Source organism: Plectrocnemia conspersa, unplaced genomic scaffold (assembly GCF_051122295.1).
Source record: "Plectrocnemia conspersa isolate PC_06_02 unplaced genomic scaffold, ASM5112229v1 ptg000011l, whole genome shotgun sequence".
Taxonomy (NCBI): Eukaryota; Metazoa; Arthropoda; class Insecta; order Trichoptera; family Polycentropodidae; genus Plectrocnemia; species Plectrocnemia conspersa.
Window position 1 is genome coordinate 20,234,558 of NW_028277175.1, and position 17,729 is coordinate 20,252,286.

General features: G+C 31.6%; 1 protein-coding gene and 1 long non-coding RNA gene across 4 annotated transcripts in view; one reads left to right on the forward strand and one right to left on the reverse strand.

The window, feature by feature from the left end:
* Window positions 1-16,017, forward strand: part of Stim (stromal interaction molecule) — a 41,083-nt gene extending 25,066 nt beyond the window's left edge. For 2 of the 3 annotated variants that reach the window (XM_088196653.1, XM_088196654.1), the window contains exons 3-16: window positions 4,442-4,561; window positions 5,741-5,853; window positions 5,990-6,105; window positions 9,053-9,252; window positions 9,309-9,431; window positions 9,506-9,673; window positions 9,742-9,876; window positions 10,006-10,126; window positions 10,201-10,290; window positions 12,070-12,178; window positions 12,245-12,496; window positions 12,559-12,710; window positions 13,769-13,862; window positions 13,929-16,017. In XM_088196653.1, the coding sequence (XP_088052779.1) occupies window positions 4,442-4,561; window positions 5,741-5,853; window positions 5,990-6,105; window positions 9,053-9,252; window positions 9,309-9,431; window positions 9,506-9,673; window positions 9,742-9,876; window positions 10,006-10,126; window positions 10,201-10,290; window positions 12,070-12,178; window positions 12,245-12,496; window positions 12,559-12,710; window positions 13,769-13,862; window positions 13,929-14,151 (2,016 nt within the window). In that variant the 3' untranslated portion in view covers window positions 14,152-16,017. Of the gene's footprint in view, window positions 1-4,441; window positions 4,562-5,740; window positions 5,854-5,989; window positions 6,106-8,477; window positions 8,882-9,052; window positions 9,253-9,308; window positions 9,432-9,505; window positions 9,674-9,741; window positions 9,877-10,005; window positions 10,127-10,200; window positions 10,291-12,069; window positions 12,179-12,244; window positions 12,497-12,558; window positions 12,711-13,768; window positions 13,863-13,928 lie in introns of those variants that run through there. The other variant, XM_088196655.1, reaches the window with a different exon arrangement.
* Window positions 16,018-16,354: 337 nt separating this feature from the next.
* On the reverse strand, window positions 16,355-17,480 carry LOC148229885 (uncharacterized). The gene is made up of 2 exons (XR_015811276.1): window positions 16,658-17,480; window positions 16,355-16,590 (listed from the first exon to the last, which is right to left on the reverse strand). It is a non-coding gene; the product is annotated as an uncharacterized LOC148229885 (long non-coding RNA).
* Window positions 17,481-17,729: the final 249 nt, after the last annotated feature.

The window sequence follows — 17,729 nt, forward strand, 5'->3', positions numbered from 1 at the left end:
CGAAAATATAATTTAACTGATGGGCGCTAATGTGCTGCTCTATAATGTATATTAAACACAATTTGTCAATTGTGAAACGTCCAGTTTCTGTTTAAATCCAAACCTAATCTTCTGAAAATTCTAAAACTAATTATAGTTTTAGAACTTTCATTAGGTCATGGAGCACTTATAAAATCGCGACGGCACGATTTTATTGCTTTTGACTAGAATTTTTGACTTCTGAGAAGTGATAATTGTCGATCAAAATCAAAATTCGGTTTAATTATGCTTTATTCGATTCTCACTTATCGTAAGTCATAATATTGTTATAAAAAGTATTTATATCAACTAAATATAAATATTTGTATAAAAATAGGAAATGTAAGTATCATACCAATGTAAATTACTAATATAAATGTAAACTATTTTTAAAATAAAATCATAAAATAAAAATAGTATGTATATTGATCATCTATGATCGGAGTAAAGTTGTGCGTAATTTTCGTTTGCGCAATTTTGGTTTGCTCAATAATCACCGAACCAAATTAAAGCAACGCTGTCCAACTGATGGCTCGCATTAATGAATAAATTGGTTCGCGAAAAAGAAGCTAGAAAAGGTCACCTCAGACATTTTTGTTCGTTTACAGATGCTGGTGGAAACTAAATAAAATATCACTTTAGACATTTTTCTTCGTTTACCCAGGCACAGGTGTACAAACAAAAATATCTGACGTGACCTTTTCTTAACTCCCATCAGCATCCGTAAACGAACAGAAATATCTGAATACCCTTTTTTTTTAGCTCCTAACAGCAAAATACTTTTTGGTATTAGGTATTTAAATACTTGCAAATGAAAAAATGGCCCGTGGGCTAAGAGTAGTTGGACAGCGCTGATTTAATTTAAAGTATTAAAAACTCGATGCTTTATTATTTTAAAAATAAAAATACATAGTCCTGATATTTTTTATTGTGTTTTTATACCATAAAATTATGTGTGTATGAACCTGTATTTTTATTCAAACTATTTTTCGATTCTTCGTAACTACAAATTTTTTCGAATATTTTATCGTTTTCTATTCGATATTCGAATGGTTGAAAATAACGAATATTTCGAAACTCAACTCAGCTGATCAAAGTCTAGAAAGAAATTAGAGAACTGCTCTTTGAGTTTAGTTAGATGACTTATAATTTTGTCCTTGATTTCAATAAAAGATCATACGTTCTCTCAGAATCAAAGCTTACTTTAGAAAGGCAACTATCTTTTTCTGTTTTACTTCCTGTCACCAATATTTAAGTTTTGCTCCAAAGGCCGATATTCCTTGTATTTTTTTCAGGGCGTTCACACGCACACTCATAAATTGCGTCTCAATTGATATAAAATAGTACATATATTCATACATCACTTAATTTATACCCACTTTGTGGTATTTTATCCTGGTTTCCCTGACCATTGCTTTAGGCCCTCCGCACACGGAGCAACTGTTTTTCAACTCAAGTTGCAAACCAGTTGCGTGTGCAACTATTTGGTGACCGCGTCCGTGTACAGGAGTGTGTGTCCGCACACGAGTCGACTAAAACCAAACCGATTTCAAATCAGTCAGCAACTGGTTGCATGCGATCTTTTTTCCTAGTCACAAAACAGTTGCGCTGCATGGTTGCACTTGTCTTCACAAAAAGTTCAAGAAATGAGTGAAGCGGCCAAGTCGTAGATTGTCGATTGTCGAATGCTATAAACTTTTTGTCTGTTTGATTCAGTTGTTCTGCTGCTACAAACAGATTTGACTTGATATTTCTCTGTATATAGGGATGACATCAATATTCCCTGCTCTAATTTTTTAATAGCCAATAAAGTCTTCTTCATCTGAACTACTACTTGACATTTTGCGAAAAACAGCTTTGTGACTATAAACTTATAGAGAACTTTGCTCAAAATAATCCAGAATCAGTTGCGCTCGTGTGCGGTGTGAGGTTTTAATTTGATTGCAAACTGGTTGTGTGTGTGACTAGTATGCAACGAATTTGCAACTAGAGTTGCAAAACAGTTTCTCCGTGTGCGGAGGGCCTTAGATGGACCTGGCCTGACGTGGAAGTGAAAAGTTTATGCTTTCTGGGGCTTCTAAGAGTCGTATCGGTCGACACTAAACGTAACTCCGCTTGATGCAAGTTAGGTTAAACATGCTTATTACAAGCCGGAAGCCGTATATACCATTAAACCTGTCAAGCTTATATATCATTTGAGAATTAGTAGAAGTCCAACGCCGCCGATTCGAAGCAGAAACACACTATTACTTTGTAATAAATATCTGCGTACAATTAAAAAAAAAACAGTAAAATTTCCAACCATGTAATATTTATGCATGTACAACGCATTCCTTTGTATTTGGCGCCGACCATCGCATTATGCATGTAGTGCATTCTTGCAAGTGCTTTTTAGCCGTTTAATAAATGTCCACTTTGTTACGCACGTTTGAATAACGCTGACAAAAAATTGTCTTTTTTTAACAACAATCACTGAATAGTCCCGGTGGTTACCCCAGTTTAATTTTTATCTTCGTTTTGTTGATATACGAGTATATACCAGTTTGACGTGGAGCTTAATAATGTGACCAGATTTTAGGGGATCAAAGGAGAAAACAAAAAATAAAAAATCAAAGTGGAAATAAAATCAGATCAAAAGAGGACTCGAAAAATAAAAAGGTTTATTGCTGCAGGAGCTTAAAAATAACAAAAAGTTTTGCTTGAAAAGGAAAAAATATCTAGAGAGAGCTAAAAAAATGTCATTTCAAAAATTTTTATCAAATGCCATCTCTAAAAAATTTTTAATGAGAATTTGCTACGGGAGCTCAAAAATAGTCTTTTTGAAAGTTTTTGTTCAAAGAAGACAACAATTTTGAGGAGGATAATCCTCCTCAAAAGAGGACGTCTGGTCACATTATGTTTATTTAAGTTTATCGATATTCACGAATATTTATTGTCTGAAACCTATCTTTCATATTTGTATGCGTCCTGTGCTTCGCTTTGCGTCATATTTCGTGGAACCTATCTACCGTACAAATCGAGGGATAGGTGAACTAGTATCGTATACATTAATAAAATAACAGAGAATACATAAATGATCTGTTTTAAACCTGAAAATACGAGACAATAGTACGCTAACCGATTCGCGTATTTTCTAGATATTTAAACATTTGCAAATTACTTTCAATTTTTTATAATTTATAACTAAAATACAATTTTGTTGTAGGAATCATAATTGAAATGTTGAAAAAACAGACGTATATTTTATTTTATGTATTTACATCTTTAATATACATTTCTGTTAGTTTTTTGACAGCTAACTCCAGTTGAATCGATCAGCAATGTATCTTCCTAAAGTTATTTTCGATTAAATAAAACACCTGTTAACATGCAGTCAAAACACATTTAGGGGAAGAACGTGTGATCATGTTCGTAGTTTAACACTCTCTGTAAGTTATATATTAAGTGCAATTAACATGTTCTTAACTTGTTGGTTCTCTATGTTCTAGATGCATTTGGCATGCGATGTTTATTTATTTAAAAGAACACACGCCACTTGGTGCTATTAATATTACATTTCATTTTTGACAAAATTGTCAGTTAACACGTTCTTTTTTCATACATACATACATAGAATACTGAATTCGTACGCTAGTAACTGTGAAATTTGTCTTTCTAAAGTCATTTAATCAAGGAAATTTTATTCGTTGAATTTATGGATTTATATATTATATTATTTGGATCCAAGTTGATTATTTTGGCTTCATTTTGTTAACAGTTATATTCAATCTTAAAATGGACAGTGACACACAACATACTCCACTATTACCAGGCTTAAAATATTATGCTCGATTGATTTCAATGTGGGATGTTTCTTAAGTGAAAAGGCACATGCATATAAAAAATGTATTATATCGCTGTCTTCCATAACTAACTACTGCATATTTTTTAATCTAAAAAACAGACATTTGTCAATATATTAAAATCTCGAAAATGTTTAATGTACTCCAAAAATTAAAAATATTTAGAATGAGCAAGTCAGCAGAAATTAACTTTGTACGGATATAAATCCAATTTTCCGAGCTTTTCGAGTGAAATCACATCATCCGAAAAAGAAAACCTAACACCCACCGATTCGTTGACACTCCAAAAATACATTTGTAGCTCGTCATTTCGCTTTTTTTTGACTTTTCCCAATTTTTGTTGCATTATTCACTATTTTAAATTAGTAGGCGTTGATTTTCGACGACAAATAGTTTCTAGCAAACGTTCCGCGACCTTCTCTGGTTTTAATTGCCGTTAGCAATTATTCGTTCATCGTGTACTACTGATGATGAATGATGAGACAAGCTTGTGACGTGTTTTTAAAATCGATCAAATGTTCGCACAACGATTGCTCTAGAAATCTGAGATGGATGATATTGATTTTTATTTTTATTTTCAGTTCCTCCGGGAAGAATTGCAGTACGATTCCGGATATGAGAGGAGGCAGCAAGCGTTCCATCACAATGATGACATGCACATATCGGCGAAGGAGCTTTGGGAAGCATGGCTTCGATCTGAGGTTATAATAATATAATATATAATATGAATACACAAATTGTTGCACATATTTTCTTATAAAAATAGAAATTGATTTTAATTATCTGAATATGTTTTGCTAATTTATTTTATTGTGAGTGCTCTGTACTGTATCTTTATCAACATGGGTTAATTGACGGAATGTTTTCAATATACCCATCATAAAAAAATGTTACTGTTTAATGTAGCTCAGCTGTGAGTAATTAAGCTTTGTAATTAACTCATAAATTTAAGTTTTCAACAAATAGTTAAGATTATGAATTATATTTTCTACATAATATTAATCATTATAATTAATTGTCTTGTATTCTCATTTCGCTGTGAAAGCGTATGTTTTCCCAACGAAATAAGAATTTTTGTTTTCATCAGTAAATATAAAATGTGTGCTTAATGTCAAGGTTTTTTCGCTACGCATGTTTTAATTTATCCATATTTTATAAGCATCACAATGTGTTTTAACCTTTCGGAAGAATAGTTTATGTATGTACATGCGGTAGTACATTTACGAAGAAATCGTGCCATGCTGATTTTTTAATTCTATGCCAGATTTTCTTGGCGTTTTTCCAGCATTTAATACTCTATTATATTGTCAGAGATAAAGATGAGACAGGCAGCGATATCGATAGCCAAAGTGTATTTTCTAAAATTTAGTATATACAAGTGAACATTGTTAATGATAGTAATAAAGTCAGTTTTGATTCACCGTATGTATATAACATCGCGTATCGTCAATTGAACGCACTCGAGTCAATTGATCGATCGACTTATTAATTTGTCGATGGTGTATTTATGAAAGAGAATGTCATGTCGAATACGAATGTTCGTATATTAATCAATGGTGTATTTTTGGATGCCTAATTGGCCAGTGTTACATTGTTATACGCAAGCGTAGACAACGTTATTGTTATAACTCGAGCATCCGTATAAAAATACTGTTCTAATTAATGCGAGAAAATGTATCTATTACATCATTTTTACAGTTTTATTTTTACATTAAAAATTGTCATATACGCCTTGCAAACTAAACACACATGTTTAATGCTTAGTGCCAAGTGTATAATTAGAGATCGAGAAAAAGTATGCCTACCTATGATAAATTCCGATGAAAAAGTAATTTTAATTTACTTATATTGGCTAAAACTTAGTTATTTTTTGCTTTCAGGTGCATAACTGGACAGTCGAGCAAACTACCGAATGGTTAGAAAAGAACGTAGAGTTGCCGCAGTACATGAAGACTTTCGTTCAACATAAAGTCACTGGTGCTACGTTGCCCAGGTGATTAACTAAAGAAATATTGAGTTAATTTAATATATTTTGTAAAATTATGACGAAATGTATTAAATAACAAGATTACTATCAATATAATGTCAATTTTTAAACAGTAATATTGATGTATTTATGTTGATCTTAGATTGGCTGTACACAATATGCAATATCTCAGCGGAGTATTGGGAATCAAAGATCCCATACATAAGCAGAAGATTGCTTTAAAAGCCATGGATGTGGTTTTATTCGGCCCCCCTAAAGGTAATAAATCTTATTATAATTATCTTCTTAATGATTTAATTTTAGGCAATAAATTAAATGTTTAATGTGTTATGTTAATATCAAAGGGTCTGTAACTTTTAATGTTAATTTTTAATTAATTTTTTGACTTCTATTCTATTTTAACCTTTTGACCGCGCATGACACTTATAGAAGTCTTCAAGATAATCGACAGTATGCATTGGGCACTAAATGTTTCATGAACTTTTGAGCCTTGTAATATGTTTTTTTTTTATATAATTTAAGATTGAAAAACACTAATTTATTGAAATAACTAATGGCATAAATAGGTGTTCCCCACATATTAGTAAAGCACGAAATAACGTTCAAAAATACCAGCCGCGGGCATAGGGTTAAAATAATTGTCAAAAAATTAGTTTGGTCTTAAACTTTAGACCGGTAGTGTATATATTACTACGTATGAAAAAGATGAAATCATAGTGTTGCGTTAAAATATAACTAACCGTTTATTTTAAAACATAACATTTAATAATTATTGCTCCAGTAAATATTTTAGAAGTTGAAGTTATTTACTATCTAATGTTATTATATCAGCGATTTGGTTTATGATTCTCGGTGGAATTCATTAACCAGAACGATATACCAGTTTTATGCTGACTTATACCTGAAAGTCTTGAGTTCGAATCCTATATGAACCCTAGCGGTTTTCTTAATTACTATATATAACTGTAATTCCAATCTACATTCACATATTAGGTTTTCCCAGATTTTCCTGATCTCGATTATGAATATCGTATATGAATAATTCAAATAAAATAAATGCATAGTGACATCTATTGATTATAAGCTGTAATGATCGTTTATAATTATTATGATAGATGTTCCCGATTTTCATTCTCTGCTTTCAGTCTAGAGTGCCACTGCTTACTTAGTAGTTGTTGATTGTTTTCACCCGTATGTAATGCAGTGGGCGAAAAACTGTCTTGCAATGGTATTTTTTGACATGTCATTTTTTTATTTTATAATAATATTCCTTAAACTTCGAAGAGTAACATAATAAAAAAATAATATTAGAATAATCTATAAAGGCTTTTAAATAATACTTGGCCAGAAAACTATCAAAAATTGATAAAAATTTTATGCATATTAAAGCCAAGCGCATGATCTCCCGATTAATTAATTTTCTCAAATTCTTAGTTGATTTGAAGCTTATTATTTTCAAAGCCACGTATTATATTTTTATGATATAACACAGATGGTTTCTTATGATTTTTTTTAATTTCTGCAATTTTTTTAATTGTTAGTAATTGCACTGTGCGCTGAAACTACTTCCTGTTTGTTACACAGACTATTCGTATTTTTTTAAAGTAAAATTATATAAACTAGTTGAAATTGTACGATATTACTGCTAATGTATTGTGATTCACAAAGTATTTGATAAGATATAAAACCTTTCTGATATACTTAACATGTGAAGTGTGTGTTTTAATTATGGTTCAGAGATTTAATATTAATACAATTATTAAACGTTACATTTTCACTAAAATCATAGTTTTTAAATGCGAATATTGCTTTCAGTGTGTAAATTTGAAAGAAAATATGTAAATATAATATTTTCAACTGAACTTTGCATATTTTTCTATTTAAAAGTACTTATTTTAATGGCTTTGCTCCATTTTTATTTTACAATATTGCTTTTTAAAATTAATATTAAATTTACATAAATTAGGATTTTGATAAATTTGTACATGAAACACATACCCACACACACTTATCAAATTGTGTTTTAATGGCCATAGCAAACATATTTTTTTGCACAATTTCAATAGCCGATTGTATACGTTTTGCGAATGCGACTCGGTGCTTCTCAAACGTCGCAGTATGTTGATAATCGTTTAATTAAAATTGCAAGTATACTGACCCTGAAAAAACATCATGCAGTTTTTCTCAATTTTTTTGGTTTGCACTACAGTCGACCTTAAAAAACAACAATATAAATAAAAATGAATATTAATAGCATTTTCTCACTTTGTATCATCTTGATTCGCTTGTGTTAATTATGGTAATTATACCAGCAGAGAGACTAAAAAGATGAATCGTAACGCGGATTTTTTATTATTACTGTGATATAATGGCGTGATGATATCGCTGATTCGTGACAATGAACGTAATAAATTTGCATGATTTTTTTCAGTATGCATGAAGAATGGTATATTTAAAAATAAATAAAAAAAACGAGTATCTCATTCATAGAACTGCTATGATTTTGTAACAAAAAAATCGAATGTATGATGTCATTTATTATATAAAAAAAATATCACCTGTTGAGAAAAATAAAGTTTAGAAACGCTGGTTTCTGAATGGTTCACAATGAGATAAGTACATGGCTCATCAGTGCTAATCTAGCCTTTGGCGATCGATGTAGCTTTTATGAGCAAGTTTTTAAATGGGTTTTTAAAATGGTGCAGTATGGAAAAGTTTTAAAATATATAATAAACATAAAAATGTGAAAGTGATTTAATAATGTATATCGTGCGTTTGTTTTTTATAATCGATTTATAAAGAGACAAAGGTTTTTTGTGTGAAGATGGAAAATGACCTTGATTCATTCAAGGATATTATGAGAAACAGTTACTTTGCATATTCATCTGTGTCAATGTTTGAACAAATTGTACTAGAATCTTTAAAGTCTGTTTAACGAGTTGTCACGTTTGAATCGGACGAGGAGCATCACACCTCTATGCGTGATGAAGATCCATCATGAGACAGAGGGAAAGCTACGTCGATGCAAACCTATGTTAGTTTGACTAGTTTCACGTATATTATTCTCTAATACTGACTTGCTCACCGTTCATTAGTTTTGTTGCGCGTAGCCTTGATTGTTGGTTAAGGTCAGCGCGGGAACAATGTGTCAATAGCGATGCGGTTGTTTTGACTATTTTACGTATATTATAATAACATGCCCCAGATGGCGGTCACGGTTGGAAAGATGGAATGCTGGTGACTCTGGTGCTTGGCGCCGTAGTCGGATGCTGGTGGGCCTATCAGCAGAGCCGCGCGTCTCGTCGTCAACTCGGACGCATGTTGAAAGATATGGAATCGTTGAGGCGTGCTGAAATGGCTCTCGACAATCTGCAGAAGGAGCTGGAGCGTGCGCGACTAGAACAGGTTTGTAATGCAATTATATTATAATCGAATCAAATCTGATTGTGCATTTCCATCAGGAAAATGTTACCACTGAGAAACAGAATTTAGAGCAACGTCTTTTGGAAGCTGGCAACGCTGGTTTATCATTAACGGCATCGTATTCAGATCTGGAAGTGTCTCAGTTAAAAGCTGAAATTGAAGTATGTATTAGATAATATTAAAATATTAATTATAGTGATTTTTAAAAATTAAACAATACTATTGATGCATGTAGATGCTACGTTCTGAATTGCAAAGAGCAGAAGGCGAATTGGAGGATAGGTGCTGGGCGCCGCCTCCAGGTCTTCAATTGTGGCTTCAGCTCACTCACGAGCTAGAGAATAAATCATACATGAGGAAAAAATTAAACGCTGATGTACAGTTACAAACCGCAAGAGATGCTGTGAGTGTTGTTATGATTTGATTGAGATATGTGATTGTTTAATATTAAAAATAATGATGTACTTGTAGTGTGAAAAATTACGTAAGAAGCGTTCTAGTCTCGTCGGCGCGTTTGTATCTACTCATGGAAAATCGATAGACGATGTTGATCGTTCGATTGTTGAAGCGAGAACGGCTTTGAACGAAGTGACACAAGAACTTCAGGTATATAAAGTATATAAAATTAAATACTAATTTTATTCTGTAGCTCTGTGGACTTGATCATGTACAGAAGTTGTAAGATTATTTTTTATTAAAGAAAGTATTATATTACCGCATATCTTGATTCAACAGGAAAGGGTGTATAGGTGGAAGCAAATGGAGCTCTTGTGCGGCTTCAACATTATTAATAATAACGGATTACAATACCTCGAGAACGCTTTGTATAGAAATGCAAACGGCCGTCCTAATAGATGTGAGTTAAATCTTAAATTTATTTAAGCTATTTAACGTTTTTCTTTTATATATATGTATTTTATTGATTTACAGTAAAAATAAGTAGTTCACAAGACGATTTAGATTTTGAAGATTCGGGTTCAATATACGGAGGAATGGGCAGCATTGCCGGTGGTGGCACAGGTAAGCAGCATCACAACGACGATAGTTCTCCTTCGATTGAACACTTACACGGCGATTAAGACAAATTACAAAGCAATTTAAACGAATAATCTGTGATTGTTTAATTAATTTTAATATAAATACAATTATGTTTTCGTCTTTATATAGTAACAGTATTTAAAATAAAGAATTATAGGTAATTATTTCACTGTATACTTTATAAAATCTCAATCGTTTTCAGACGTTACCGCTTGTTTTTCTAGTCTAACAGTGTTTTATTGATTTTACACAAATCATCAATCCCTAATTGCAGTTCCATTTAATTTATATATTTATAATCATAATAGACGTGTGAATAACAAGGAATCTATAGAATCTATCATTAAAATTAATTTAAGTACGTGTATATTGCGCAAAATTTGTATTGAAAAGTTGTACTTAATTATTTTTTTTTTAATAATAAATTGTATATATAGATTGTATTATATGATATATAGATATAACGAATTGGATTGTTAATGTAAAAAAGCCGTGAATGTATTTAGTTTTAAATAGGGCGATAAGAAGTCTTGCGATTCATTCCATATATACATTTAATTATGATATTAATCAAGCGTTTCAAAATATGCGGTAAAGTGGGGCCTTTGGAATTAACGGTTTCTGTGTATGCCATCATTATATTTGTAATTTTCATTTTCATCAGCACGACTTTTTGTATGCATAAAAATTATACCTACTTGTTATTGTTATACTTTATTTTTATTTCATTTGCTGTATATTTTTATCTCCAATATTTTAGCCTTTTCTTTTTTTGTATATATTATTTTTCCAGTTTAATACATATATTTTTTGATGCACTTACGTTGACTCAACTTAAATAAAGCTTTCTTGCGATGAATTTAATATTTTGAAACAAGGCATCTACTACCTTTGTAGGCTTATTATTTAACTTCACAGTCCCGGTAATATCCTAGAAAGTTTTATTTTATAATGGGTTGCGTTTTTATTTGTTTTTCCCCTTTTGATAATCCCTGTTTTTTATTGATGAAAGGTTCAATGTCCAACTTAATTGCTATTAACTGAAAATATCTATTCTTGATATTTATGAAATACACATAAATAAGCATTCAGGTAAGAGCATTATATCTAATTGTGTTTTGTTGTGCAGTGTGTGTGTTACTAATTGTTTTTTTTTATTCATCTATATATATTTGCTGTGGAACCATCTGACATTACATTCCATAAAAACATTTGCACTAAATCGATGCATGTAACATTTTAAAATAATTCCTGTGTATACAGCCATACTACGCACGAGTGGTAACTGATATTTTTAAAGATTTTGACACCATGTTTGTGCATAGTAAGGCAGTATTATATGTATGTATATATTCGGACTGTTGATAAAATTAATATAAAGTATGCAGTGAGATTTTATTTTACTTCTTTTTAATAGAAATAAATTTAAAAAATGTATTTAATTTATATTATATACATATGTTATTGATTATTATGAATATATTAAGTCACAGATTTAAATGTTAATAATTTTAGGTGAAAGCAATTGAGTTTTAAGGTTTTTCACACTCACATCAATTTATGTTTATAACAGATAACATTTCACATCGGTTTGATATCCACTTGTAGCAACTGACTTAATTTTTAAATTGTACTCATAGTTATAAATTACATACTTAGAAATTGGGATATTAACATTAATGTGGTAGTTAATATTAGATATAATTTATTTAGAAATTATTTTAATTTGAATTCTAAGATCTTATGTTTTTATTTTTTCAGTTATGGATCCTTCCACGAACATGTGGAAAGAAGATTCGTCGGGAAGTGAAGAATTTGATCCGCCCGAAGGGAAGCATTATCCGATGGATCTGCGCTTAGCCGAAGCAAGGTATAAGATTTATTTTCTTTTATTATAGCCGACGTTATGGAATAAATTAAGATTAATTCTTCGTAGGCAACAACGCGAAGAAAGAAAATTGATCGAAGAGAAACGAGCTCAAGAGCTACGGAGCCAATACCTTGACAGAGTTCAAGAATTTAAAAACTACCAAGAAAGCAGATCGCAGAGCAATTTAGATTCTCCCACAGCTGTACTGGATAATTTCAGTTCCGTTCCTGACGTGAAAACTCTTGTGCAAGATACAAAATCCATCTCAAATGGAAAAGTAAAAGATCCGTTTATTCAATTTCAACTCGGCGGTGATAAGTATGTATCTTTGTTGATCATTACGTTAACGAAGTTGTTTTTTATCTTTTCTTATATTTCAGTGTCAATTGGACAGGTGAAGAACTACCACCGACAAACAGCCTAGGGATGAGAATACAATCTAAATCACAGCCTCAGCTATTGAGGCCGAGAAGTGGTAATTTGTCACAAAAATATCAGCTTCCGCCGCGTAAACCACAGCTTCCATTGCCAGGTTAAAAAATATTTTATTGCATGTAATAATAGTCGAAAAAATCTGTGGAAGAGATACAAATACTTGAAGTCAAAGCTTTCCATTGATACGGGTTATCATTTTATTATGTAGCCTCCATTGCATTTTATACAAGTACTTCGGATCTTGTAAGATGCATTAATAATTCAAGTCTTCACCTCCGTTGTATGTTTGAACTGTCCAAATATGTGATAATAATTAAATGCTAATATGGCACATCGAAATTAGTGATTATTATATAATTATATTTCTGGTCGATTATCACAGCTTAGATTTTCCTATATTTACCTAATCTCACGGATCATGTATGTTGATATCTATTAATTATAAGCTGCAATAATAGTTTATAATTAATGAAATATATGTTACTGATTTAAAGGCTTTGATTTCAGTCTGGTGTCTTACTAGTTGATAGTTGTTGATTATGTTTATTCCGTTGTAACATATTGGGCTAACGCCTGTCATATTGCAGGAAAGTCTCTACCACTTCCGGAAAAGAAACACTTCATTTAAGGCAAGCAAAAAATATGTGGGTGTTTTAGAGGCGAGTCTGATTCTATAAAGATTGTTCCAAAAATCACAACACTTTTTTAATAGTTCATCACTGAATGGTAGTTCTCAAAACAGCTACCTTTGTGAAGAGGAACGGTACAAGACGCACAGATATATCTGGTTTTACTGAGTTTTCGTGCGACAACAAGCGACTCGTTTAAAAAAATGTGCGACATTCATAGAATTTTCTTAATAATTTTTTTTTCGTACATGTGCTCCTCAACACATGTCATTGATATATTTTTGTTTTTTTTTGTACGAAATATTGAGTACACAGACTTAAAAAACGGAATTTTTCGGGATCCGCAGATGAAGTGTTAACCTAAGAAATTATGTATTATTGATGGGTTTTGCTTAGGGAACCCAAATGAAGATGTTTGGAAAACTAGAATGGCAATTAATTTGCACAGCTCTTTATATGTATATTAAAATTATTGTATTTTAAATAAATTAAGTGGATATTATTACTATTGATATATCATTTTCAGGTCCAATTGTCAAGTCAATTAGCAGTGAAGCTGGACTCGAAGGTTGTGGAATAGACACTCCGTCCCCTCCAATTTCATCTGTCGCTAATAATAGGTATGTAATTTCTTACAGTAGATCATCGGGCTAAATTCCGTTTAAAATATATTTATTTTTATTTAGGTTGACAGGACTTAGTAGACAGCGGACGGTAACAAGCGAGATCGACACGGGATCCAGTAGCTCCGAGCATTCGCTTCAGCTGTTATCTTCAGAAAATAGCACCAGTGCGACAAATATCACCGCAGCGGGCGAAACACCCGACTCGGCGAGATCCTCTCGTAGGCGCAAGTTACAATTTCCGTTTGCGAAAAAATCAAAGACTCCCAGTGTCAACTTATCCTGATGTCTGTCTATGAATAGTGGATAACTTCATGGAATAAATATGCTGTTCTTACTACTGGTTCGGAGTAATATGTTCAATTAATTGTACTAACAGTATTATAATCGGCGCGTGCCGTTGCCAATCTGAGCATTACGTTTGCACATTGAATTGTTATATTTTATTTGTTCTCATGTGCCTTCTTTGTGGATCATTCAGAGTGGACACGATTTGCAGGAGTAGTAGCGCAGTGTCCGCCGATTTTTATACACGAATGCTGTGATCATTTTGTGAACGTGTCTTCTATATATATTATTAAAATTGTTACGCGCATTCCGCAACGTTAGCAACCTGCGAAATGTTATCAAATACATTGTGATAGTGCTTTTCAACTTTTATCATCCTATTATATGAATATAATAAATTTAAGATGTGTACAGGGTTTATGTGCATGCGATGAGTTTTCCACGTGTATGATTGTGCGTGTATAATACAATTAAGTAGTCGAACCAAATAAGCGCATGTCGTGTCGCGAAAGTTATGATGAATCTCATTGACACTACAATATGCGACAGAGCAGCTAATTACTGTTTTTATAACGAGAGAAAGTATTCTTAAAACAAGAAACACTTATTTTTATGTACTGTAAATAATTTTACTTTTATACATAACGTTTATCATAATGTTACATGTAAATATTTAGTTTTATTGTTATCCCATTGAGCGTAACGGCGACGGACGAACGACGAAGACATTGTTATTCAATAAATTGTTGCAATAATTTTAAGAACGATTTAAGTCTTAGGATGCAATAAGGAATATATCTATTATGTGAGTACAATTGAATGAATTTTATTTATCTTGAGCAATTGCACAAGACATTTAGCACAATTTTTAAGGTCAGTAGAATAGTAATTTTTAACGAGTCCAGTTTGAAATTCTTAGCCTTTCTAGTTGTTATTAAATTATATACTGCATATATACATATATTATTGATTTTATAAAACTGCACAATTTCCATGACTAAAATACATAAGTGTTTCCTAAATAATTTAAACCTCTGTTACTCGCACTATTTTTACATTAGATTTTTACGTCTTTTAGTCTCACAGACGCCACGCGAGTAATGGAGGGTTAAATACGCAATGTAGTGTTCAATGAACAAGTTGCGTCACAAATTTCTATGAGATCTGATAAATATGCCAAAATTTTTATTGTCAGTTTATTTATGTCGAGTATACATAGTATATCGGAAAAGACTGTTCAAGAGAACGAGCACTGTTGTTTAAGGGTTTACAACGGGTATATATTTTTGGTATCCGCATTATTTGACGTTAATTCTCAATTGAATTTGTTTTCATTGTAAATGAATAATTGCAAATTATCGAATGCTTCCAATGACGTCAACTTTGTAATTTACTGAATGGTGCTGACTTAATATTTCGTTGTAAGTGTATGTATTGTATTGTAAAAAATCGTCCTTCCCTTCTGAAATTATTAATATTTTTTGCTTGTACAATATGTTGTATTGTATTATTATAGTAGAAGGAAGATTTTTGATCAGATTTATTTTATGGCATAATTTACATTTGTCTGGACTTTAAGAAAAAAATACTTAAGGTTTTACTTGACTTTGTTTATTTTTATAAGAAACTTCTTTACTTTTCCTGAAACAAAAGACATAAAAAGTCTAGTAAAATTGTTTGGATTAATTATATTTATTTTGGCTGTGTAATCTTTATTTAATAGAATAGTAAAAATGTGTTTTATTGTACACTTTAAATTGTAAGATGACATTCAAGTTCAATAGTTGCAAATTATTAAATGAAAAACTATGATAAAAAGCTTTGTACTTATTTAATTTGACAATAAATTTGCCCTGTAGTAAAATTTAAATGTATTTCAATTTTCCTAATTCTTTGTCGCCTATTGTATGTCTATTGTAATGACACATATGCTTTACTATAAAAAAACATTTCAAAAATATCAATACAAAAAATAAGATTCTAAAATAAAAATTTGGGTAAAACATATATAGTTATCGCCACGAAAATCTACGCCAGTGGTTCTCACTTAAATTTTGGCTGTGGCCGCATTACAGACATCAGAACGGTCCTATGGAAATGCTTTGTGGCTGCATCAAATATGGATTTTGGGATGTGGTAAAAATAACTTGTATTTACATAAAAATCAATCAACTTAAGTATATATTCAATAAAAGACAACATTTAAGCATATTGATTTTTATTTATTTAAATGTAATTCAAATGGAAATTGTTGAACGGTTCTCTCTTCCAATATTTACTATGATACGTTTTTTGGTGGAATGTTTGTTGGTGGCCGCATGCATTCACCGTGGCTGCACATGAGAGCCACTGATCTAGGCACAACATTATATTGCATCTCTCACATTTTTACCACAAACTTTTGTTATAAATATGTTCATTAAATGATTGGCTTTCACTTAAAGCAAAAAAAATAAAATATACATTACGTATTTATTTTCAATTTGCTTATGTTTATTACATACCTATCAATATGTCGTAATTACCAAAAGCTAGCCAAGAAATTATTTACGATCCTGACTCGGACATATATGTTACTGATTTAAAGGCTTTGATCCTGACTCGGACATGGAAATAAGTGAAGATTAAAATGACCCTACGAAAGTTGAAGCTAATATTGATAAACTGAATTGTTCTGAAATTTAAGGTACAACAACAGTTTCTCAAATATTAACACCTTGTGCTCGTAAGTTGACATTGTATTACAAGTGTTGCACTCCTATGTCGACAACATTTTTATGGCATTTATTGGCTTTTATTCAATCAAATTTTGCAATTTAAATTTATTAACGGTAAATATACTTCTGTCAAACTCATTTCAGTAGTATTGAATTTTTAACTTATGCAAATAACTCAATCTTAAATTTACGAGTGTAAGTTTATTGTAAAATTGTTCATCGGAACATGAACGTATCATGCGGTGTTAGGATTGCATGAATTGATTTTTTCCTTCAAAGATAAGGTGACCATTCGTCCCGGATCACGCGGGACAGTGCCGGATTCTAACTCCATGTCCTGCACGAATATATGTAATCTTTGTTTTAATTATTTTAAATATATTGCTTTACTTTTAGAAATTATTCATAATAATAATAATGGATGTTGAAGGAAGTGACGACGAATTTTATATGAACAGTGGTATTTATTACTGTGATATATAACCACTTGAAAGAAGATGGATTATGCCAATATTTGATGCAAATAATAAATACGAATTTGGTTATAATCGTAAATAATATGACAATTGGTATGGCGTGACGAGTAAATATTGTTGTTGACGCCCGTTTCACCTATTGTATGCGTTCGCGAACGCTGTCATATAGCATTCGGGAATGCCCCCGAATTTGACAGCAGTCGGCTCCGATCGTCGTTACGAAGCGATCGGACCACGTCGAGCTCAATATAGTTTTTACACAAGTACATGTGTTTTTGGATTCAGACCTAAGAACTAACTAGCATGCGTATCCCTACTAAAAATAATTGTCTCGGTTTTCGTCGGTTTCGGATTTCAACGATTGTTTTCGGACGGATTATCGA